Source organism: Hemitrygon akajei, chromosome 3, assembly GCF_048418815.1.
Source record: "Hemitrygon akajei chromosome 3, sHemAka1.3, whole genome shotgun sequence".
Classification (NCBI taxonomy): Eukaryota; Metazoa; Chordata; class Chondrichthyes; order Myliobatiformes; family Dasyatidae; genus Hemitrygon; species Hemitrygon akajei.
This window is the reverse complement of record NC_133126.1, coordinates 65,006,889-65,033,409: the sequence shown is the minus strand read 5'-3', so window position 1 is coordinate 65,033,409 and position 26,521 is coordinate 65,006,889. Positions and strand designations below refer to the sequence as shown.

General features: G+C 37.7%; 1 protein-coding gene across 4 annotated transcripts in view; it reads left to right on the top strand.

Moving 5' to 3' along the window:
- Window positions 1-26,521, top strand: part of npas3 (neuronal PAS domain protein 3) — a 1,106,218-nt gene that overhangs the window by 300,821 nt on the left and 778,876 nt on the right. For all 4 annotated transcript variants that reach the window (XM_073040034.1, XM_073040033.1, XM_073040035.1 and 1 more), the window contains one exon: window positions 5,562-5,806. In XM_073040034.1, coding sequence (XP_072896135.1) covers window positions 5,562-5,806 — 245 coding nt within the window. The remainder of the gene's footprint in view (window positions 1-5,561; window positions 5,807-26,521) is intronic.

The following is a 26,521-nucleotide window of genomic DNA, read 5'->3' as shown; positions in this document are numbered from 1 at the left end:
GTGCAAAGGGACTTGGGAGTCCTTGTGCAGGATTTCCCTAAAGGTTGATTTGTAGGTTGGATCTGTGTGGTGGAAGGCAAATGCAATGTTAGCATTCATTTCAGGAGGACTAGAATATAAATGTAAGGATGCAACATTGAGACTTTATAAAGCACTGGTGAAGCCTCACATGGAATATTGTGAGCAGTTTTGGGCCCCATATTGAAGGAAGGATGCGCTGAAATTGGAGAGGGTTCAAAGAAGGTTCATGAAAATGATTCCAGGATTGAATGGACATGAAGGGGCCTTTTCCGATTAGCTGCCACTGTCTAGTGGTGTTCCTCAAGGGTCAGTATTGGGACTGCTACTTTTCACATTGTTTGCCATTGATTTAGATAATGGAATTGATGGCTTTGTGGCAAAGTTTGTAGATGATACAAAGATAGGTGGAGGGGTAGGTAGTGTTGAGGAAGCAATGCAGTTGCAGCAGGACTTAGACAAATTGGAAGAATGGGCAAAAAAGTGGCAGATGGAATTAAGTGTTGGAAATTGTATGATAATGCATTTTGGTAGAAGGAACAATGTGCAGACTATTATCTAAATGGGGAGAAGCTTCAAACATCCCAGAAGGTTAATTTACAGGTTGTGTCTGTGGTAAAGAAGGCAAATGCAATGTTGGCATTTATTTCATGGGGAATAGAATATAAAAGCAAGAGAATAATGCTGAGCCTTTATAAGACACTAGTCAGGTTGCACTTGGGGAGTTGTCAACAGTTTTGGGCCCCATATCTCAGAAAGGATGTATTGTCATTGGAGAGAGTCCAGAGGAGGTTCACGAGGATGATTCTGGGAATGAAGGGGTTAACATATGAGGAGAGTTTGGCAGCTTTGGGTCTGTACTCAGTGGAATTTTGAAGAAAGCGTGGGGATCTCATTGAAACCTACTGAATGTTGAAAGGACTAGATACAGTGGATGTGGAGAGGATGTTTCCTGTGGTGGGGGTATCCAGAACTAGAGGGCACAGCCTTAAAATTGAGGGGAGACCTTTTAGAACAGAGGTAAGGAGGAATTTTTTTAGCTAGAGAGTAGTGAATCTGTGAAATGCTCTGCCACAGACTGCGGTGCAGGCCAAGACCATGAGTATATTTAAGGGAGAAGTTGATAGTTTCCTGATTGGTCTGGGCATCAAAGGATATGGTGAGAAGGCTGGTGTATGGAGTTGAGTGGGATCCAAAATCAGCCAAGATGGAATGGCGGAGCAGACTCGATGGGCTGAATGGCTTAATTCTGCTCCTATGTCTTATGGTCTTGAGAACCAGTGGACACTGTCTCAGAATAGATTGGTGTTCTTTTAAAATGGAGATGACAAGGAATTCTTTAGCCAGAGAGTGGTGAATCTGTGGAATTCTTTGCTGCAGCTGTGCAAGCCAAGTCTTTATGTATATTTCAGGCAGAGCTTGATTGATTCTTGATTGGTCAGGGCATGATGGGATACGGGGAGAAGGTATGAGAGGAAGATTGGATCAGCTATGATGAAATGGTGGAGCAGACCCGATGGGCCAAATAGCCTAATTCTGTTCCAATATCCTATGGTCTTATTCCTCTTTGGACTGCAGGAAGCTGAGTAATGACATAACTGAGGTTTATAAAATCATGAAAGACATTAATAATGTGAATAGTCATAGAATCTTCCATGTGGTAACAGAGTCCGAAAACTATAGGGCGTATATTTATAGTGAGAGGGGAAAGATTTAAAATGCTGCTGAAGGACCATTTTTTCACACAGTGAGTAGTCTGTACATGGAATGAGATACCAGTGGAAGTGGTAGAGGCTGGTATAATTGAACATTTAACATACACTTGAATAGATATATGAATAGGAAAGGTACAGAGGGAAATGGGCTGAAAGAAGGAAAATAGGACGAGTTCAGTTCGGCAACTTGGCTGTCAAAGATCTGTTGTATCAAAGGGCATAGTTTCCAAGCTGATTGATTAAAGAGATCAAGATTAAAAATGAGCTTTATTTGTCTTATGTGCATTGAAACAATGAAGCGTACAGTGAAATGTGTCATCAGCGTCAATGATCAACGAGGTCCGAGGATGTGTTGGGAGCAGCCCACGAGTGTCACCATGCTTCTGTAGCCAACATAGAATGTGCACAACTTACTAAACCATATGTCTTTGGTACATGGGAGGAAATGGAAGCACCCTGAGGAAACTCATGTGGTCATGGGGAGAACATATAAGCTCCTTGCAGGCAAAAGCAGGAAGTAAACCCTGATTGCTGGCACTAAAGGCATTGTGCAAACCACTATGCTGCTGTATAGCTCTACAACTCAAAGTAGGATTAGTATAATGTTCCTAATGATTTTAATGGTCAGTATGCATATTATATAGTGAACTAAAATGCGATTTTCTGGGCTGTTTGACTGTGAAGATTTCCCATTGCTCTGATGTTTATTTACCCCTATGTTACTATTTCTAGTCCTCTTTTGCTTACCTGTATAGTGAATTTTAACCCTTGGTCTACTTTGCTTTTGTTTTATAATTAACTTGAATCTAACTGAATAATAGTCAGTCATCAAAGTATTCTCTTATGTGTATCCCTTCACCTACCAAGGCTTCTTCACTACAACTAAGTACTTTACTCTCAGCACTCTTGTCAGATGTGCCGTACTTTGAGATAAAGAGTTTTCCCGAGTGCATTTTTGAGAATTATGCATACTAAATTCTGTTTACGCTGCTTCTGCCTCTGAAAGGAAAGTTGGAGTGCTTTGCTATTTAATGAGAATGGGTTAAAGAGGCAACTTTCAAAGATTCAATGAACTAGAAGGACTAGAACATATGGAGAAGTAATTAGTGAGAGTACGAATTCTGAACTAGATCTAAACTCGCCTGTCAGCTGATTACATTTAATATTTGTGTTAAGCTGGTAGCAATATTGTTTTCAAATGCACTGTTGCAACAATGCACTTAAAACAGAATTTGTGAAGAATGGAATTATGTTACCAAGGAGATACCATTTACAATAATGAAGCATAGATCCCAGAAAATGGACTATTTTACTGCTGCTCAGGGCAGAGCTACAAAAGCAATTGATTGGTCTTGGCATTTAGTCTTATATCAGCTGTGCCGTCCATGGCTTCAAGAGAGAGAACACTAATCTAAAGTGACATATGTGTTCTGGCGAGCTATTCTTCCTTTGATGAAAGCAATTACTCCATTCTTAAATGATAATTTGCAGCCATTTCAACCACTTTAATTGATAATTTTTTTCATTCTCTGAAGTTCAATATACAACCATTGCTTGAACAAGTAAATAGAAACCTGGAATGTCAAAGTTTTTTTTCTCCTTGACAGTGTCAAAGAATATTTCGTGCAGGTTAGTTTACAGTCGCTCAAATGGTTTCTTTGAGATTAGCATCAAAATAACTGTTAGTCCAACTGGTTATTGTGGTAAAATGTTTCACTCCACGGATAAAATGAAGGTCAAAAATCATTTCATAACTCTAATTTTTCAATCCAATTCAAGTTGAGTTTCTGGAACAAATTACATTTTGGTTTGTGTCACACTTTGCTTCCTAGCAATCGTTTTACTTGAGAACATTTATTGTTTGCTATTATTGATGTTTTTTCTCTGATGCATTACTCAAATAATCTAAAACAGAAAATGATAGTAATAAAAATTACAAAATATTCTAAATAGAAACTTTTTAATTATGGAACATTGCATGAATGAATTGTATTAATAATAATATTTACAGTTGGTAAATGTATACTAAGTAAAATACATACAGTAATGCATATGGGTTCTATTTCACTTTTGAAATATTGAATCATTAGGATCAAATTGCAGATAAGAATACAGGTGCTCCCTAACACAAGCTACCAAGGATGTATTTCTTCACTAATGTATCTTGTAGTTGTTTGGGTTATTTTGTCAACTTTGTGTATTTATTATCCCATTTTGATAAATATCCAAAGATAAATGACATTACTCACAACTTAATTGCAGTTCCAAGGAATTTAAATTTATTGAACTCAGTTTCATTATTTTTTTAATCCATAAGTTATTTCTGAGAATATTTAAGGAAGAAATTTAGAATATTAAGTAGTCACAATAGATTTCAAGGCTCATTTGAATGATGTATGAACATTAAGAGACTTAAAATGATTTTGTAATCTTGAATTCAGTGCTAATTTTTTTTCTTTGAAAAGTATAGTATTGTCCTTCCTTACTTTTCATTTTTAGTTATACTTTGAACATTAATATAATTGACAAATAAAGCTTGTTATAACTGAAAGACATATAACTTGAAGACTGTAATACAATCTCTTATATTGTGAGTGACCAGCTCTACGATAATTTTTTAGGTCACAACTATAAATTGAGTACAATAAATTAATAATATGAGACATTTGACTTAATATTTCTCATTGAAAATTGTATATTGCATTCAGAAGAATTTTATTTCAAATGTTTCTTACATGGGAAAATAAAATATCAAAGGTTCTAAAAAGAATAATATACTGTGCAGTTTTGAGATCCCCACTTGTACCTTATAGTCTTCAGTTGTCATGCTTCTATGTCAGTAAAAAAAAACTATTTAAATTTTGTTTAAATGAATTACAATTTTATTTAATTACTTTCACAACACATTGTGAAGTTCAGCATAATTTATCTCTTTTATCAGATATGAAAGATAAAAATAAGATAAACCATGGAGCATAAACATAGATAAATATAAAAATACAGGTAAGACTTTCCTTTAGTTTTCAGGAAGAGTAGCAATATAGGATGTATTAAGGTTCCTCTTTCAATCAATATTCTGAGTTTATGCATTTATTCAAAGTGAAATAAGAATGACTTTGAGGGCTAATTGTCCTTTAGTTTCTAATATTTCAATTAACATATAAATGATTAAATCAATTACTATTATTTCATGTAATTGTGAATATTTTATAGCTGAGCAGAAAGATTCGGTATTATGTTGGATGAATCACAAATACGTCCTTTATAAATAAGTGCATTATTATACTACAACCATTAGGAAAATCTTTTTTGTATTTGTTTCACACCTGTCTATTCCATGCTGCAAAGAATTTACCTTTTTAAATGTTTAAATACAATCTAAAATTGATCCTTTATCATGCCTTTTCCACAGAATGAATAGGATTTTGAAATATTTTAGGAAATAACTGAAAATATCGATGAGAAGCTTATTCAAGTTTTCTATCTATTTCTGGTAAAGGAACAAGTTCCAGTCAAGGTTGTCCCTTTGCTAAGATTATAAAATGCAACATCTGAAATTGTAGCTTCAAATCTACGTGCCCTATTAAATTTGCATTATATTTTGTAGATCAATGATACATTTTCCCCTTTTGAAATAATGTGTTTCCTCTAGAAAATCTGTGTATTTGGAGAATAATTCTCAATAAAAGTGATTTGATAATGTGTTATGGTGTACTAAAATAATCAAACTGTATTTCTGGTTTAAATAATAAACAATTTTAATGCTGGTAATTTTTAAATTTTGCTCTTTTTATATTGCATTGAATTTGGTTTATCTTTCTCTCTCAGTTTACAAGCCCTGCGGAAGGAGAAATCTCGAGATGCAGCCCGATCTCGCCGAGGAAAAGAAAACTTTGAGTTCTATGAATTGGCAAAACTACTGCCACTCCCAGCAGCCATCACAAGCCAGTTAGATAAGGCATCAATAATTCGTCTTACCATTAGTTATCTGAAAATGAGGGACTTTGCGAACCTAGGTGACCCTCCCTGGAATTTAAGGATGGAGGGTCCCCCTCCAAATACATCTGTGAAAGGTATGACTTGAGTTCAGATTAGAACAGCTATACTGACACATACTTTGCTGTACTGCAGACCTATTGTTTGATTGACATATTTGACAGTTATCCTATTAACAAAAACATGACATATAAAATTAATGAAATCTTTTGTTAATGCCATGTGGATATCTTTTAACCAGTGGTCATTGCTTGGAAATGATTTTGCATCAAGAAGTTGCACTGAAACTGCCTTACAATTTTACAAAGGCATTTCATTCAATATACACTTACATATCATAATTAATTGAAGAACTAATTGAATCATTGTGAGTGATTTTGAAAAGGAATCATCAAATATTTTAGTAGTAAGAACATGATTTGTTCTTATAGAATATGATTTGAAATCATGTCAGATTTTAAATAAGAAATACCATAATTTATAATAGTTGCATTTATTACTGTTTTTATGAAGTTTCTACTTCAAAGTCTCAGTGTGGATAATCCTCCCTGGTTTTAACTGTTGCCTCTGAATAGTTGAGCAAAATTCCCAGTTGCATCTAAATTATCTGAATTTGATTATTTTGCATATTACTCAGCATCCATTCTGCATATTAGTATGAATTCATACTGATGTGTTTCCTCAAGCAATTAATGATTTTTAAAGAAAGATTACTCGCATGTAAATAGTGTCTTTCATGACCTCGGGTAATCTTAAATATCATTACAAGCTGTAAGTGCTTTTGAAGTGTAGTACTTGTACTGCAACATGGCAGCAGCCATTTTGGACACAACAAACTCAAAAACAATCGTGTGATAATTATAAGATAATTTCTATTGAAAAGATTAATGGAAGGTCAATATTGACCCGAATTCCAGAGTTAAAACTCCTGCTCTTCAAAATAATGTAATTACCCTCTTTTATTTCCACTGAAGGGGAGTATGATGGTTTGATGTCTTGTTTGAAAAATTACATCCTAGACAATGTGGCAATCATTTGATTCTGCTGTGAAATCATAGACTATTTTTGTGCACGGGCTTTAGGGTGAACCTTGAATCCACAAAATTCTGAGTTAGAGGGATGAATGTGTTGTTTTCCCCCCTCATAGATATTTAAAAGAAAATAGAGCTTACAGGATTGTGCAAGCAGTTTTAATCATTTATTTTCTGTTATCACTGGCTCAAACTTCAACTGCATCTGTGTTTGTGGTTTATTTATGGATGTTTAGAAATGAAATCTAGAAAATAACTTAATTTTTTTAGTTACTTGCTTCCATACTTTTGCAAAATATATAATCACAAATATGTTATAGACTTGCCATGGTTTGGAAATTCTGCAAGCATTGAGAAAATTAAATGAGATTAATTATTTTTGGAATATTTTTATTAAAACATGCATGTTGCTGAATGTCATAACGATATGGCATTTAACAATATGTATTTTCATATATAGTATATTTTCCATTTCTTCATTCCCACATATTCTTGCACATTGTTGAACTCCAACCTTTACTATACATCTATTTTGGGTGAACTTCTGATGTATTGCCAGAAGTCGAAAAATTTTATGTTAATATCCTTTACATTAAGAAAAGGCATCTACAAAGATGAGAAGAGGGAGCATTATCTGAGAGTACAAAATAAACTGATAGACAGGATAATAATGAGATTTATCATCTTCCTTCTGAATTTAGGCAAGAGTAGTTTATTATCATAAAATGGCCATTGCTTCTTTCCCACTTTGGAATACTGGAATGTCCAACTTGTCAATCAATCATTATCCAGAATTGAAATAGGAACATTAATATTCTCATTGTTCCTATTGGAGCATTTGACCTATAATGACTCCAATCAGCATCTGGCGATGTTAAGGTAAGTGTAAAAACACGGGGACTTGGTTTTGATGGAATCAAGGTAGGAGTGCGATTCTGCTCATGCTTCCTTTCTCTTAGACAGACGATGGGGATTACTGCAGGAAGGTGGCTCATCAGAGGAGCAGAATGAAATGGAGTCCTAAAATATGGGATTAAAATATGTAACTCATAAATTTGCCAGTATCAACAGATTTAACTGTGAACAATGTAGTTAATGATCAGAACTGCAACTGATTACAAGTCATTAATAATTTATAAGGCCATAGGACATAGGAGTAAAATTGGGTTATTCGGCCCATCAAGTCTACATTGCCATTTCATCATGGCTGATTTATTACGATTCTCAACCCATTCTCCTGCCTTCTCCCTGTAATCTTTGATGCCCAGACTAGATGAACCCAATGACTTGGCCTCCACAGCCATCTGTAGCAATGAATTCCCCAGATTCTATACCCTCTGGTTAAAGAAACCTCCTCATCTCTGTTCTAAATGAATATCCCTCTATTCTGAGGCTGTGCTCTCTGTTCCTATCCTCCTCCACTGTAGGAAACATCCACACCACTTCCACTCTGTCTTGGCCTTTCAATATTTGATAGATTTCAGTGAGATTCATCTAAAGTTCAGTAACAACGGGCCCAGAGCCATCAAACGCTCCTCATATGTTAACCCTTTGATTCCCGGAATCCTTCTTGTAAACCTCCTCTGATCCCTCTCCAATGCTGGCACATTTTTTCCTTAGATAAAAGGCCCAAAACTGCTCACAATATTCCAACTGTGGTCTGACCAATGCATCAGCGTAACGTCCTTGCTCTTATATTCTAGTCCTCTTGAAATGAATGCTGACATTGCATTTGCCTTCCTTACCACTGACTCATACTCTAAGTTAATTATTAGGAAATCCTGCAAGAGGTCTCCCAAGTCCCTTCGCATCTCTGATTTTTGAATTTTCTCCCTGTTTAGACAGTAGACAACACCTTTATTTATTTCACTAAAGTGTATGACCATATACTTCCCAACACTATATTCTAACTGGTATTTCTTTGCTCATTCTCCAAATCTGTCTGAGTCCTTCTGCAGACTCCCTGTTTCCTCAACACTACCTACCTCTTCACCTATCTTCGTATCGTCCGCTAACTTAGTCACAAATTTTTATATATAGATGAAAAAGATCTATAATTAGAAAGTGAATTTCAGTGTTAATTGTGATGTATAACAGTGGTGAAAGAAAAGTTCTGGAGAACACATCTTACTTAAAATATAACAATCTATATGGCGTGGAGCTATAGAGTGATCTAGGAGAAACAAGTACACAAATTATTAGATGTTATAAACAGCACAATAGAATCAGTATCAGGTTTATTATCACCGGCTTGTGCCTTGAAATTTGTTAACTTAGCAGCAGCAGTTCAATGTAATACATAATATGGAGGAAGAAAAAAACATAATAAATAAATAAATTACAGAATACATATATTGAGTAGATAAAAAAATCGTGCAAAAACCGAAATAATATATATTTAAACAGCGAGGTAGTGTTCACAGGTTCAATGTCCATTTAGGAATCGGATGGCAGAGAGGAAGAAGCTGCTTCTGAATTGCTGAGTGAGTGTGTGCCTTCAGGCTTCTGTATCTCCTACCTGATGGTAACAGTGAGAAAAGGATAGTACGCAATGCTTCTTCTTCTGGAAAAGAGATAACCCAGAGGTTTTTGAAATGTTTAACTTATCAAAAAAATCAAAATTTGAACAAAAACAAATACAAAACCACCTTACCCAGAAGATAGTGGAATTTGCCACCACAGGGAGTAATTAACATGTATAGTATCGATGCATTTAAGGGGAAGCTGAAAAAAATTAGGAGGCAGAAGGGATTATAGTTTTCTAAGTTAGGTGAGGGTGACAGATGGCTTTAATCTGCATAAACAATTGTATGAATTTATTGTGCCAAGTAGCCTGTTCAAGGAAGGAAGTTTTATAAAATGCTGCTACAAATCTGGGTCCCTCCAATGATTTCAAATATTGGCAACAACCCTCTCTCCATCTCAAATTGCCTGAATTCTTCTTCATTTTCCTTGATTTCATGATCCTCTTCCTTAGAATTTGCTTGTGAGTCCCAGATCTCAAGAACCATTGCTCTGCTCACACAATTCCCCCTATGCTAGAATTCTCGTGGTCACCTCCTCAGTGATTCCTAAAGGTTAAATAGGTGGTCAAGAGCATGAAAGACACATTCAGGGAGGACTGGAATCAGCAAATCTGATCAGAACCATTAATTTTCTGTCATTTAAATCTTTCACCTGTGCAACTGACTGCAAAACTCTGAAGTTCAATGAGTGACAGATGCATAACAGTGAGGAATTCTACACTTTAATTTTATGCTGCTGAGACCAGACATGATTTAAGATGGCCCATTCATCTGAATTGATTCCTGGCTTGGAGATTTCAAAGAAAACGTAAGTTTAGATAATTACTTGGTATTTCTTTAATATTTTATTTTAATGTCTTATATTGGTTTTGATGTTTTAATTATTTTAGAGGAGTTTTTTTTATTATTTATATCCAGGGTATTTGTTTCTAAATGCTTTTGAACATCAGATGTATTTAAATGTTTCTAAGTAATAGCTCACCTCCTTACTTACTGTCATAGACTATCAGGCCAGGCCTTAGGACTTTCTGCCAGAGGCATATTGCTTTGCCTCATTATCTGTTTCCTGGTACTGGTGGTGTGCATTCAGACAAAGAGAGTGCAAGGATTGTGACCAGTGATGCGTGATTAAAGGATAGGTACTCAAGAAAGTCTTCTGTTAATACTTTGTGGTTCCGTTGTAGCATTTTAAAATCAAACAGCACTTGTGACATTCTGTCCAGGTTTATCTGCTGAAACATGTAAAGTGTCATTTGACCACTCATCTAAAGCATTTAGCTGGGTGCAGAGATTTATAAGAATTTTGTGTGAACAAAATGGCCAACATCACTGTTAAGTTGACAACTCAAGAAAGTAAAAGAGTTAATAATTAAGGAAGTATCTGTTTAACCTCTAGCAGATTATTTGTTATGGTTCACACTGAAATATTGCAGGATTTTAGTTTTAGTTTCATGAATAGGAAAACAAGACAGTGAATATTTGCAAAGCATGTCCTCAGAAAATTATTCTACAGTGGGTCTTTCTAATTGCCAGCTAATTGAACCAACTTGATCCAACATCTGAAGAAACATCTTGGCTAATTGCCTCTATTTAAAAAAGCTGTTAACATTATTATTTGAATTAATGCAATGTAAAATGACAGCAGCTGCTAACCAACTGTTCATTTAGTCAGGACTTCATGATTATGCGGTTCATCAGAATAGTTAACTCGATTTCTGTTCAAAAATTATACACTTTTTTAAAGCTTTATAATAGGATACTCTGAAAATGAATATCATCGACTCCTGACTAGTGTGAATAAATATATTTAATTTCAATATTCCTAAACAATCAAAAAATAGAAATGCAAAATTCTTTGATCATACAGTAAAATGCTTCCAGTAAAATTTTAGTGGCAGATTTATATAGCAGCTAATCTTGGAATGTCATTGTTGAGTCCTTCACCATCAAGGTGTAAGGAGATACCATTGACCAGAAATGCAGCAAGAGCAGGTTAGAGGCTGGGTATCTTGAAGTTAATGTTTCATCTGATCAGTTTTCTACAATCGACCAATCAGTTGTGTTTTTGGAATGCTCTCTTCAATGAGTGTAGCTCCAACATCATTTCAAAAGCTCAGTACCAACTGGGACATAGCAGTCCAGTTGAATGGCTCTGTATATTCACTGAACCATGGCCATGCATGCAGTAGCTACAGTATGTATCATTTATAAAGTACACCACAGTTACTCAACTAAAATATCTTGACTGCATTTACCAAGTATGCAGCTTCTTACACCAAAAACAAAGATTTTAAGCACATGGAATCACAATCATCTGTAGGTTCTCATTCTGGTCACACATTATACTGACTTGGAAATATATGCCATTTGTTCATTATTATAAGTTTCAAGTCCTTGGAACACTTACCTCAACAGCATTATGAAAATGCCTCAATGGGAAAGATTGTCACAATTTAAGAAGACAGATCACCAGCACCTTTTCAAAGGAAATTATGGCTGGAAACCTGTAACACAAAAGCCATATAAAACAATTCATTAACCACTGGTGTCAATATTCCACTTACATTTCTTAAAAAGGTTGCAAGCTATTCAGCCAAAAATAATTAATTCACAACTGGAATATCAAATTCTCAATATATCATAAATTATAGACAAATCGGACATGTGTGTTCTTCTAATGGCAGAATACTTAAGTAGAGGTGCAGATAAAGATGTAAATTATCAATATTTGTGGTAGTTTTTTACCATATTATTTCTATGTGATCTTTTCTGCAACATGGAAACCAAGGATAAATTAGGTGACCATGTTGAGAAAAATGTTCTTTCAGTGTGTAGGCATGATTCTAAATGTTTAATTGCTTGTACTGTTCTCATTATCTTAACTTACTTGACCTACCACTGCATTCCGACATAAATCAACAAACATTCAAAAAAACAGAGCCTGAAACTTTGTTTGGGCACATTGTAGCCTTCCAAACTCAACATTACGATAATTAACATCTGTAGGTTTCAGATTTTCCATATTGACTTCCCTTTTTTTGGCAAATTCTGTATTATTCCTCCTTCAATCAAACACTCATCTTTTATGGTTTGTATTACCAAATTCTTTCATCTCGCACTATGGTTGTCTTCTGTTATTTAATGTCTCCTGCATTCTATTCTATCATTGACTTTAAAATTTTCCCAGCTATTCCCAGTCTTGATGAAAGGTCATGGAACCCAAGATGTCTCTGATTCTCTATCCATGCTTAATCTCTTAAGTGTTTCCAGCATTTTCTATTTTTCCTTCAATTTTCCACAATCTTTCTTTCTGTATTTTGATGCACTACCATTTTATTCAGTTTGCATTTAAAGTTAATTTGTTAAATTAGTAAAACAAGATCATTATTTGTTTTCAAATATATGTTTTGATGCTGATATTAGAATACTTATCAGAGTTGTAGCTTAAGTTACTCATAAATGAACAAATCTTGACTCATTTACAAAATGATTCTAGCACTTCTGTGGGTGATGGAATAATGCGATCAAGATATACGATAAATTGTTTTGATTTGCAAATTTTAAAATACCACTGATAGGACAGCAGAAATGTTAAAAACATCACATTTCATAATCCCTAATCATTCCTTTATATTTTTAACTTCTTGTATTTATCATCTCTGATGTTGGTTTGCTTGTTATGTGCTGTGTCATGTGATGTGGGTAATCATGGTCTTTCTATGACAGTGATTGTTCTTAGCAAACTTTTCTACAGAAATGGTCTGCCATTGCCTTCTTATAGTGTCTTTACAAGCTGTGTGACCCCAGCCATTACAAATCTCAGAGACTGTCTGCCTGGCGTCAAAGGTTGCATAACCAGTACTCAAGATATGCACCAGCTGCTTATACGACCATCCACCACCTGCTCCTATGGCTTCACATGGTCCTGACTGGGGGTGGAGGGGGGCAAGCAGGTGCTGTACCTTGTCTAGGGTGACCAGTAGGCTGCTGGAGAGAAGGTGCACCTTACATCTCGTTTGGTAGGGATGTATCTCCACCCCACCACCCACATCTCCAATGAATGTGCAGTATTAGACAAACATGTTTGGTATTCCAGCTTTATAATTGTCCTGCCGAAGGGTTTCAGCCTGAAATGTTGACTGTACTCTTTTCCTAAAAGCTGCCTGGCCTGCAGAGTTCCTCTAGCATTTTGTGTGTGTTGCTTGGATTTCCAGCATCTACAGATTTTCTCTTGGTTGAACCTGCTATTTTCTCTTCAATTTTATATATACTCAATGGTCACTTTATTAGGTACACCCATACACCTCTCGTTAACGATGTGGCAGCATAAAAGCATGCTGCAGTGTTCAAGAGGTTGTGTTGTTGTTCAGACCAAACATCAGAGTGGGAAAGAAATTTGATCTCAGTGACTTTGATCATGGAGTGATTGTTGGTGTTGGACGGGGTGGTTTGAGTATCTCATAAACTATTGATCTCCTGGAAATTTCACGCACTCTGGAACTCTGGAGTTTAGAGAATGGTACGAAAAACAAAAAAAAAAGCATCCATTGATTGGCAGTTCTGTTGGCGAAAAATGCCTTGTTAACGAGAGGTCAGATGCAAATGGACAGACAGGTTCAAGCTGACAGGAAGGTGAAAGTAACTCAAATAACTACACATTATAACAGTGGTGTGCAAAAGAGCACCTCTGAATGCACAACATGTTGAACCTTGAAGTGGGTGGGTTACAGCAGCAGAAGACCATGAACGTGTACTCAGCGGCCATTATGTGAGGTGCAAGTGGACACTGACTGTATAGCTTTAATGCAATAGTTTAAAAGTCATCCACATCTTTGGTGAGAGCTAGCTGTCTCTGTTATCCAATAAATGAGAGGCATATTTTACCATATAACTGAAAGTGAAGAACAACCCAGTTGATGACTTAGTCACAGCAGATTAGCATTTTTTCTTTGGCTTTCATTTCTCCTTTTTGCCAATCTGTGCATTAATATCATATTTCTCAATAATAAGACTGTATTGTGTCATGTAATCAAGAAAACATGATTCTACCATCATGATTTGACTTTCTACAATTAATTAAGACCATAAGACCATAAAATATGGGAGCAGAAGTAGGCCATTTGGCCCATCGAGTCTGCTCTGCCATTCAATCATGGGTTGATCCAATTCTTCTAGTCATCCCAATTCCCCTGCCTTCTCCCCATACCCTTTGATACCCTGGCTAATCAAGAACCTTGATCCCTTTAAACCCACAAGATTTAATTGATAAAAACAGATGTACTGTAAGGTCAGTTAAAGGCAAGTGACTCATAGGCAGATACTGAAGGAAATTATATTCTTTTAGAAATCACTTTCTAAAAAAGTGTATTGGGACATTTAAATCTAGGCTCTTTTCTATGTGAAAAAGAAATTTCAGTCTTAGAATTTACTGTAACTATAGTATTTGATTGTCTGTCCTGAACTTGTATATCTTATAACTCCCAATGTTCTTTGCTGCATTAAGAACTGCTCATATATCTTGTGTTGCTGCAGGTACACCCTTCCAACAATGTTGTGGTGAGGGAGGGGGCAAGGTTATACCACTTTGGTAGAGACCATTTAAACTTCTCACACTGTAAAATTCAAGTTATAGAATAATGTAATGCAGAAATAAATTATTCGATACGTTTTACCAATGTTAAACTTTTGGTAGATCTGTGCAATTCATTCCACTCTTTCCTTTTTTCTCCACATTTGCAAATTGTTGTCCTTTTCATCCAGTTTTTTTTTCAATGTAACTGTGGAGTCTGCTTCAGCCACTCTTTCAGTGCATTCTATGTCACAACTTCAAGTTCAAGTTGATTATTATCTGACCCTACATATAAACAACCAAATAAAACAATGTTCCTCTGGACCACGGTGCACCTACAAAACATATATCTCACGTACCACATAAAACAAAATATTACCACAAATTAGTTAATGAAATATAACTGAATAGTGCACAGCAAGGGTAAACAGTAAACGGCACACTGTCTTAGGGATGAGACTTTGGTGGTGGCAGGGTATTCATTAGGTACTGTTACCCTGAATGGCAGTCCTAGTCCTGATAATCCTATACCTCCTTCCTGATGGTAGTGGGTCAAAGAGGTTGTGGGTTGGGTGGTAGGGATCCTCAACAATTCTTCAGGCCCTTCATATACAATGCTCTCGATAAATGTCATAAATGGGAGGTGGGGAGAGAATCATGCTGTTCCTTTAGGCAGTTTTTACTATCTTCTGTAGAGCCTTGCGGTCCGATGCCTTGCAGCTTCCGTAACACACAATGATGCAACCTGACAGGTCACATTCCCATAGAAAGTTGTTAGTATGGGGCCGGGGAGCTTGTTTGCCTTGATCTCCTTAGGAAGTGTGGACATTGCTGTGCCTTCTTGACTAATGAGGAGGTGTTGTAGGCCTAGGTTAGATTTTCCATTATGAGCACACCAAAGAATTTCGTGCATTTCATTCTCTTCATGGCAGAGCCATTGGTGTGCGACAGAGTTATCAATATATGCTTTCCCAAAGTCCACAGTCATCTCTTTTGTCTTGTCCACATTGAGGCTCAGGTTGATGTTCTCATACCACTTGACATGCCTCTCTACCTTCTCTCTGTATACTGACTCATCATTGTTGCTGATGAGGCCAACCATGGTTGTATCATCAGTGAACTTGATGATGTGGTTTAAGCTGGCTCTGGCAGTGCAGTCGTGAGTCAGCATTGTGAACAGCAGTGGGCTGAGCACACAACCCTGGGAGCACCAGCACCATTACTCAGTTTGATGGAACTTGAGATGTTGTTGTCAACTTGAATTGATTGTGTCTTTCTATCAAGATATCCAAGAACCATTTACAGAGACAGGTGTTGAGTCCCAGTGAGGACAGGTAACCCAGCAGCCTCTGGTGTTCTAAAAGTTTTTTCTGTGCATCGCTTCTTGCTAATCACTTTAAAATAAATTGTTTCCAGATCTATTTATACAATCAACATAATTTATGATTTTGAATAAATTTACCAAATATCAATATAATCTGAGGAGAACAACCCTAACCTCCAATCACTTCACAGAACTAAAGGACATTTTCTCTGGTACCATTCCCACAAATCACTTTTGCATTCTCTCCACAGCTAGACATTTATTTCAAGTAAAGCTTTGAACTGAAACAATATTCTAGCTGAAGCCTTCATTATTTTATGAATAATTACCATTACATCTATATTTTAGTTTTCTGTTTCTTTACAAATTAAACCAAAGATTCCATATTCTTTTTCCAGCAAACTTCTCAACTAGTCTTGTTACTTTCAAAAACTTGTGCACATACTGTATATATACAAGATACTGTTTCTGCAGCAGAATCATTGCCCATAGTCTATTCTCTCTCCCATTCCCATCAATTCCTCCTCATACTTATATATTCCACATACTCTAACTTATTGCAGGTTACAATGGCACTTATTTGCAATATAACAGAAAATAGGACCACCAGGAGTAAATCTGCTTGTACACAGAGAGAACATGCAAACTCCATAAAGGTAGCATTTAGATTACTGAAACTGTGAGGCAATATCTGTAACTGCTGCCTTAATATTTTCATGCCTTCTCCTTCACTGCCGTGTTAACAGCATCCTCTTGTCAGCTGAAAACTGAGGCTTGCACTAATTTAGTACCTCAGTCATACTGCTTGCAACTCTAGGAAGATCCTAGAGTTCAACTCTAGGCAAAAAGACCCTAATGGGTGTTGTCTACAGGCCACCAAACAGTAGCATGGATATTGGGTGCAAGTTGAATAGGGAGTTAACATTGACATGTGGCAAAAGTAATGTCGCAGTAGTTATGGGAGATTTCAACATGCAGGTGAACTGGGAGAATCAGGTTGGTGTTGGACCTCAGGATAGGGAGTTTGTAGAGTGCCTACGGGATGCATTCTTGGAACAGCTTGTACGAGAACCGACCAGGGACAAGGCTATTCTGGATTTAGTCTTGTGTAATGAACAGGATTTGATAAGCAATCTTGAAGCAAAGGAGCCATTAGGAGGTAGTGACCATAATATGATAAGTTTTTAACTGCAACTTGAGAAGGATAAGGGCAGATCGGAGGTGTCAGTGTTGCAGTTGAACAGGGGAAACTATGGAGCCACGAGGGAGGAGCTGGCCAAAGTTAACTGGACGGATATCCTAGCAGAAAAGACAGTGGAACAGCAATGGCAGGTATTCTTGGGAATAATGCACAAGGTGCAAAATCAGTTCATCCCCCAGAGAAGGAAGGATTCAAAGGGGGGGGGGGGGGAAAGGGCCACAGTGGTTGACAAAGGAAGTCAGAGATTGCATAGCATTAAAAAAAAAAGGAAATATGACAGAGCTAAGGTGAGTGGGAGGACAGATGATTGGGAAATTTTTAAGGAACAACAGAACTTAACTAAAAAGGCAATACGGGGAGAAAAAATGAAGTACGAATGCAAAATAGCCAGGAATATAAAGGGGGATAGCAAAAGCTTTTTTAGGTATGTAAAGAGAAAGAAGATAGTTAAGAACAATGTTGGGCCCTTGAAGAATGAATTGGGTGAAATTGTTATGGGAAACAGAGAAATGGCAGAAGAATTTAATAAGTACTTTAGATCTGTCTTCACTAGGGAAGACACAAGCAATCTCCCAGATGTATGGATGGGCCAAAGACATAGGGTAACAGAGGAAATGAAACAGATTGACATTAGGAAGGAAACGGTGATGAATAGACTGATGGGACTGAAGGCTGACAAATCCCCAGGGCCAGATGGTCTGCATCCTAGGGTACTAAAGGAAGTGGCCCTGGAAATTGCGGATGCATTGGTAATCGTTTTCCAATGTTCCTTAGATTCAGGATCAGTTCCTGAGGATTGGAGAATGGCTAATGTTATCCCACTTTTTAAGAAAGGAGGGAGGGAGAAAACAGAGAACTATCGTCCTGTCAGCCTAACATCAGTAGTGGGGAAGATGCTAGAGTCCATTATTAAAGATGAAATAGTGGCATATCTAGATAGCAGTGATAGGATTGGGCCGAGCCAGCATGGATTTACCAAGGGCAAATCATGCTTGACTAATCTATTGGAGTTTTTCGAGGATGTAACCAGGAAGTTAGTCAAGGGAGATCCAGTGGATGTAGTGTACCTTGATTTTCAGAAGGCATTTGATAAGGTCCCACATAGGAGAGTGGTGGGTAAAATCAGAGCTCATGGCATTGGGGGGAAGATATTGACATGGATAGAAAACTGGTTGGCAGATAGAAAGCAAAGGGTAACGGTGAATGGGTGTTTCTCGGAATGGCAGGTGGTGACTAGTGGGGTGCCACAGGGCTCGGTATTGGGACCACAGCTGTTTGCGATTTACATCAACGATTTAGATGAAGGCATTGAGAATAACATCAGCAAGTTTGCTGATGATACTAAGCTGGGTGGCAATGTGAAATGATGAGGATGTTAGGAGAATTCAGGGTGACTTGTTTAGGCTGAGTGACTGGGCAGATACTTGGCAGATGATGTTTAATGTGAATAAGTGTGAGGTTATCCACTTTGGGAGTAAGAACAGGAAGGCAGATTATTATCTGAACGGTGTAGAGTTAGGTAAGGGAGAAATACAGAGATCTAGGAGTCCTTGTTCATCAGTCACTGAAGGTGAATGAGCAAGTGCAGCAGGCAGTGAAGAAGGCTAATGGAATGTTGGCCTTTATTACAAAGGGAATTGAGTACAAGAGCAAGGAAATCCTTTTGCATTTGTACAGAGCCCTGGTGAGACCACACCTGGAGTATTGTGTACAGTTTTGTTCTCCAGGGTTAAGGAAGGACATCCTGGCTGTAGAGGAAGTGCAGCGTAGACTCACAAGGTTAATTCCTGGGATGTCCAGACTGTCTTATGCAGAGAGGTTAGAGAGATTGGGCTTGTACATGCTGGAATTAAGGAGATTGAGAGGGGATCTGATTGCAACATATAAGATTATTAAGGGATTGGACAAGATAGAGGCAGGAAATATGTTCCAGATGTTGGGAGAGTCCAGTACCAGAGGGCATGGTTTGAGAATAAGGGGTAGGTCATTTAGGACAGAGTTAAGGAAAAACTTCTTCTCCCAGAGAGTTGTGGGGGTCTGGAATGCACTGCCTCGGAAGGCAGTGGAGGCCAATTCTCTGGATGCTTTCAAGAAGGAGTTAGATAGGTATCTTATGGATAGGGGAATCAAGGGATATGGGGACAAGGCAGGAACCGGGTATTGATAGTAGATGATCAGCCATGATCTCAGAATGGCGGTGCAGGCTCAAAGGGCTGAATGGTCTACTTCTGCACCTATTGTCTATTGTCTATTGTTTATCTTTTTTGTGCTGACACTTTTTGCCCCTATAAACCACTACACTTCATTTAGCTATGTTTTAACAATAAGTGTGTTAAACAAAGACCTTAAAGTCCTTGATGACCAAGATGGACTAAAATGACCGGTACTAAAATAACCATGCAGATATTTAATGCACTGGTTATCATCTTATAAAATTCCACAGATTTTTCTAAAGTTATCATAGATTAGAAAGCAGAAAATTAAAACCCATAGCTTAAAAATGAGGGAGAATAAAAAAAAACTGATCATTTACCCTAATACTAATAAGTAGGGAAAATGCTAAAGTCTATTATTAAGAAAATTGTAATCAGGCACTTGGATTATGATAGTGAAATTGGTCAAAGTCAGCATGGATTTATGTAAGTAAAGTCATATGTGAAATATCTGCTAGTTAATTTTAAGAAGTATGCAATCATAAAATCAAAATATCATTTCAAATTAAAAACAAAAAGTATGGTTTTCAACTGAAATCATCGTATTTTAGTCATATCTCTGTCCTTGGTTATTTCCTCAAATCTTTATGCTTGAAATGAGAAAATGTCTGATTGAACCTTCAGTTAAACTGCTGGAAAAACTCATCCAGATGTGTTAACGTTGCAGATTGAGAACTTCGGTCAAGAGTAAGGGAAGAGGAAAGATGGCCAGGCTATATAATTGGACGAAGGAAGGGACAGGAGCTGGTAGGAGATAGGTGGAACTAGATGGTGGGAGGGAGGATGTTGTGGAAATAATGGATCGATGTAGTCAAGTGGGGGAGAAAGAAAGATGAGAAAAGGAAGAGAGAAACTTTGATGATTAGAGGGTGTGGGAAGAAAGAAACATAGGAGCTGCTGGTTACCTGAAATTGGAAAATACACTGTTCATACCATTAGGTTGTAAGTTACCTTTTCAGAGTATGAGGTGTTTTCTAGTTTGCATTTGGCTTCACTGTGAGAGTGGAGAAGGCCATGGGCAGTGAGTTGATGTGCGAATGGGATGTAAAGTTGATATGACATGCGATCAAAATCTAAGGTTGGCTATTGCAGACAGAGTACAAGAGTCTGTAGAACGGTCTCCTGGTCTTCATTTGGTCCGTGAATTGCTGTTCCACCTGGGACAGCTCTGCTATCTGACTTACAAACAAGCTGGATGAACTCAGCAGGTCGGGCAGTATCCTTTGAAATGAGCAGTCACGAAGGGTCTCGGCCCGAAACATTGACTGCTCATTTCAATGGATGCTGCCCGACCTGCTGAGTTCATCCAGCTTGTTTGTACGTCTTGATTTGACCACAGCATCTGCAGTATACTTTGTGTCTGCTATCTGACTATCACCTACAAGATTCTAAACCACCTCTCAACTGCACTTATTTACTTTGGCCAACTTCCCCACCCAGTCCTGATGCAAGTTCTAGACCCACAATACAACACATCCCTTTGCCTCACAGATTCTGCTTGACTTGCTGAGTTTTAGCATTTTATGTTTTGCTCTAGAGTCTGGATTCCAGCATCTGCAATCTCTTGTTTCTCCAATGTCTGATTGAATCTTTGTATCTATTCTCCCTCACTCTCACATATGCACACACACACTCACGCACTTGTGTGCGTGCAACAGTCGCAGTACTCACTGGAATTCTTATAGAAACATATAAAATTATGAAAGGCATAGATCAGGTAGAGGCAGGAAAGTTGTTTCCACAGGTAGGTGAGACTAGTCTAGGGGACATAGCCTCAGGATTCAGGGGGGTAGATTTAGGACGGAGATGATGAGGATCTGCTATTCCCAGGGAGTGGTGAATCTGTGGAATTCTCTGCTCAATGAAGCAGTGGAGGCTACCTCAGTAAATATATTTAAGAGAAGGTTAGATAGATTTTTGCATAGAAAGGGAATTATGAGTTATGGGGGAAAGGCAGGTGGGTGGAAATGAGTCCATAGCCAGATCAGCCATGATCTTATCAAATGGAGGAGGAGACGCGACAGGCCAGATGGCCTACTCCTGTTCCTATTTCTTATGTTCTTATGTTCATTGCTTTTACATGTCTGAAATGCCATAAAATTGATTGTTCTTTGCTTGAGAGGTCTTCAAAAATCTGTTTATGTGAATATCTGTAGCTTAAGAAGGATATTATGCTTTTGTACACTTACTCCCTTCAAAATCTTACCTTTTGGCACAATACTTTTAGTGTAACATTTGGATTTTTAGCTGCTGTCAATGTATTTCTAGTGAGAGAATACCATCTAAACTGATAGTACTCACAATGTAATTACAGTTTCAGGTCAGTAAGTGGCACTATATTATCTTTATAGCACAAATTATGCAAAAGACTGAATTAAAGTTTTCTTTAATTTATTTTTCTTTCATTACATGACTACAATTTCTAATATCCAGATTAAAAATGCTTGAATTTTAAGATCTTGCTCATCTCACCATCACATGTTATACAAGTACCACTTCTTACAGACAAAAAAAGGAAAATAATACAGAGTTAAACAAAGGAGTGGTGAGAAAGAAACAGACAATGTTCATGAAAGACAAGCAGAAGAGAAGAGCAATAAGCCTAGAATTTAAATTGTATAAGCTCTGCTTTCTCAGTTCTCTGCCGTCCAGTGTTGATTTTATTCTGGATAGTTCACAGTAGCAATCACTTCTGGGTATAATTGTGTCAATTACAAAATTGGACTAGGCTTTCTCAAGTGCACTCCACATTATCTCACCTTATAGGTGACTCATCTCACTTGTATATATGTACACCTAATGAGGTTACAGGTCATGCAAAGTCCATTTCCATCCATACTGGAAAAGAAGATTGGAGCTCAATTCCAGTTAGTCTCAGTAGAACTGCAATAATTCTCAATGTAACCTATAGCAATTTTTCATGTATTGCACTCTTGTCTCAAAACAACAAATTTCATGGTATATGTCAATGATATTGAACCTGTTTTGGATTCTTTTGCACCAAACAAGATCATTTAAAAGTTGCCAATGTCTTTGGCAATGCCCTACATCGGCTACTTTAATAATGCAGAATCATACAATTTCCCCAGAAAACAAAACAGTATTTTCCCAGTGAACCTTCAATGGTAGCTCCTTTAAGGTAGATAATCAAGTTCCTCATCTTGAGAATCAGAGCAGAGATGGGGAGAAATTTCTATAGTTAGAGGGTGGTAAATCTATGGAATTCATTGCCACAGATGGCTGTGAAGTCATTGGATATATTTTAAATGGAGATTGATAGAGTATGTGTGTCAAGGGTTATGGGGAGAAGACTGGAGAAGCGGCTTAAGAGGAATAATAAATTGGCCATCATGAAATAGTGGAGCTGACTTGATGCTTCGATGTCTTATAGTTTTATCTGTAAATTTGAAAATTTCCATCTTTGCCATGGCACGTACATAACTTACACACTGCACTGTACAGAAATGTGTAGTTGACCCTCCATCCTATAACATAAATTGTTTTCATCTTTTGTAAAATAGTAATATTTCATAATGATCTCATTTTTATGGGAGATAGGTAAAATAGTCTAAAGGAGTTTTCTAGTAACTGTCAACAGTTACTTTATGATAAATAGACAAGTTGTATTGTTTACATTCCCTATATTAATAAGTAGATATGAAATAGATTGACACAGCTAATTCCATAACTGATTCCTACAATACCAGTGGAAATCATGCCAGGGCCAAGAGGAAAAAATGAAATTATTTCAGAAAAGAAACAAAAAGTTTCAATTTTGAACTGGTGGAGAATAAACCCCCTCAGTAAATGCAACATGCATGCTATGTACAATGATTGCTTTAAACTCCATCTGAAGGTAGCGTGGAGAGAATCTTGATTGCTTTCATGTAAAGCAAAAAAAAACAAAACCTCATGTTCCTGACATATAATGTCCAAACCGTTGGGATAAGGACAGCTTCCACCATGGCATAGCAGCAACTGTGTACTTGGCAGATTCGGTTTTGAGGCAATATCACTGATATATGTAAAATTTTTATGGGGTTTGACAGGATAGATGTAGATGTTTACCCTGCCTGAAGTGTTGAGCACCAGTGGTCAAAATCTTAAGATAAGGTTTTGGCTCTTCAGAACTTAAATGAAAAGAAATTTCTTTACCCAGAGGGTAGTGAATATGTGGAATTATTGATACAAGATGTCTATGAAGACTCAACTGCTGAATATATTCAAGACCAACACTAAGGGATTTTTGATGCTACTTGCAGGAATTGAGGAATAAAGGATTTTATTTGTAAGATGGGGCTGAGCTAAAAGACTAGCTGTGAACTTACGGAAAGTCAAAGCAGCCACAAAGAGCCAAATGCTCTATTCTTCCATCGATTTCTTATGCCTGAATCAGAATCAGGGTTATTATCACTGATGTATGTCCTGAAATTTGTTGCTTTGTGGCAGTAGTACAGTGCAAGGCATAAAACTGTTAATGATTATTATAAAAAATAAGTAAGCAGTGCAAAAGAGGAATACTGAGGTAGTGTTTTTGGTTTCATGGATCATTAGAATTCTGATGGCAGAGGGAAAAATGCAGTTTCTAAAATGTTTAGTGTGCAGTTTTAGGCTCCTGTACCTTTCTCCCCCCCCCCCCCCCCCGCCCATGCCAATAATAAGAAGAAGGCGTAGTCCAGATAATGATGGTTCTTAATGATGGATGTCACCTTTTTGGGGCACTACCTTTTGAAAACATCGTCAGTGAGGGAAGGCTCGTGCCCGTGTTGGAGCTGGCTGAATCTATAAACCTCTCATAATCCCGTATGCTGGAACCTCTGAACCACATGGTGATGCAATCAATCAGGTCACTCTCCACAGCACATCTGTAGAAGTTTGTGCGAGTCTTTGTTGGCAAACCAAATCTCCTTAAACTCCAAATGAAGTAGAGCTGCCGAGGTGCTTACCATGTGATTGCTGTGCCTAGCCACACAGTCATGGCTAGAGAGAGAGTAGGGCAGTGGGCTAAGCACATATCCTTGAGGTGCACCTGTATTTATTGTCAGTAAGGTGGAGATGTTATCACTGATCACTGACTGATCTCCTGATCCCAGGATACAGAAGCCCACGTTCTGAAGTGTTTTGATTATTGCTAATGGGATGATGGTGTTGAATGCCGAGCTGTAATCAAAAAGCAGAAGCCTGACGTAGATATTGCTGTTTTCCAGGTAGACCAAGGCTGAGTGGAGGGTCAATGATATTGCATCTGCTGTAGGCCAATTACGTTGGTAGGCAAATTGCAGTGGGCCTGGGTCTTTGCTCAGATAGGTATTTATTCTAGCCATAATCAACCTCTCAAAGAACTTCATCATAATAAATGTGAGCGCTACCGGATAATAGTATTGAGGCAGCTCACCCTATACTTCTTGGGCACTGATATGATTGATGCTCTTTTGAAGCAGGTGGGAGCCTACTGTTACGTACCCCGTAATTGTTTATTAGTAAAATATACAAATCAATATCAACAATGCAAATATATAGATAATACACGTTAGCAATACTAAACCTAAAAGTGTGGGTATAATAATAATCAATAATAAACAAGCTGTATTGTTGTCTAGGGGATGATGAATTATCATGGGAAAGTATAAAGTTCAGTTCAGTTCATGTAGGCTGAGGTAGTTGTTGGTTCTTTTGTTGTAACTGTTGGAGGGAGAGAGAGAGAGGGCAAGCAAACAGTGACAGCTACAGTCAGTCAAACCTTCCTTTACGTTCTTGATCCATCGATGTGTTGTGGCCATTCAGGTATGAATGTCTTTCAGCTAGACCGTTCTTCTGTGGTGGACTCGTCACCCAGGCAAGGGCGGACACACACACAAGCCCCCACTGGCCCTGCTATAAACACTGAGTTAAACTGACCAATCCTTTGTTCGGTCCCCGATGCCCCACACCTTCTCGTGGGTTCCAACACTCAAGCAGTGCTCACTAGTGTGTCTCCTGGTATGTCTGAGGGGTGTCTCCCCAGACCTCACTTTTATCCCTACTCACAGGGTCTCAGGTGTCAATCAGTTTTGAATGGCTTAGTCCATCAAACCAGCCCACTCCAGCTATCCACTGAGGAATTTTAATGAACAGAATGGTACCAAGTAAACAGCCCTCTCCGGAGCCATAAGTCTTTCAGGAGTCATAATATGGTGGAACAACAAGTCCCTCTCTCTCTCCTGGTGTTACCTCTCCCTTATCTGAAGCAAATGTTCCAGTCCCAGTATGTTTTTCCCTTTGTCTCTCTTTCTCTCTCATTAGCAGCGTGGTAACAGTAACAGTTTGTGATTCTCCCGGGTGGTGTGGGGGGGAAGATATGGGCAACTCTGTACCCTTCTGCCCATCAGAGTTGTTCATCCTTCATAACACTACGACTATAGCAGTGAGAAATTGAAGATGTCCTTGAACATTGTAGCCAGTTGGTTTGCACAACTTTTCAGTACCCTGCCAGATACACCATTAGGCCTGATGTCTTGCTAGGTCTTGTGTCAATTATAATTCCCAAGATCTTGTTGATAGTAAATTCAACAATGAGCTGTTGAATATTAAGTTATGTTGGTTGAGATGTTGGAGATAGTCATTTCCAGAGACCTGGATGCCACAAACATTATCGGCTACCTATTAGCCCAAATGTGAATGGTTCCCAGTCCGTGGTTTACAAGTGCAAGGATTGCTATTTTATTCAGAGTAATTGCATCTAAAACTGAATGAGTCAGCTTTCCCTCTTCTAACCACACAATAGGGAGTAAGTAATTGAGGAATCATGCTGAAGATACTGGTTACATGATACTACCCTGAGAAACAGCTGCCAAATGATTGAGCCAGATTCCTTTGTGCTTGGAATGACTCCAGCGCATAGCTTTCCTCCTGATTCCTATTCACTTTAATATTCCCAGAATTTTGTACTG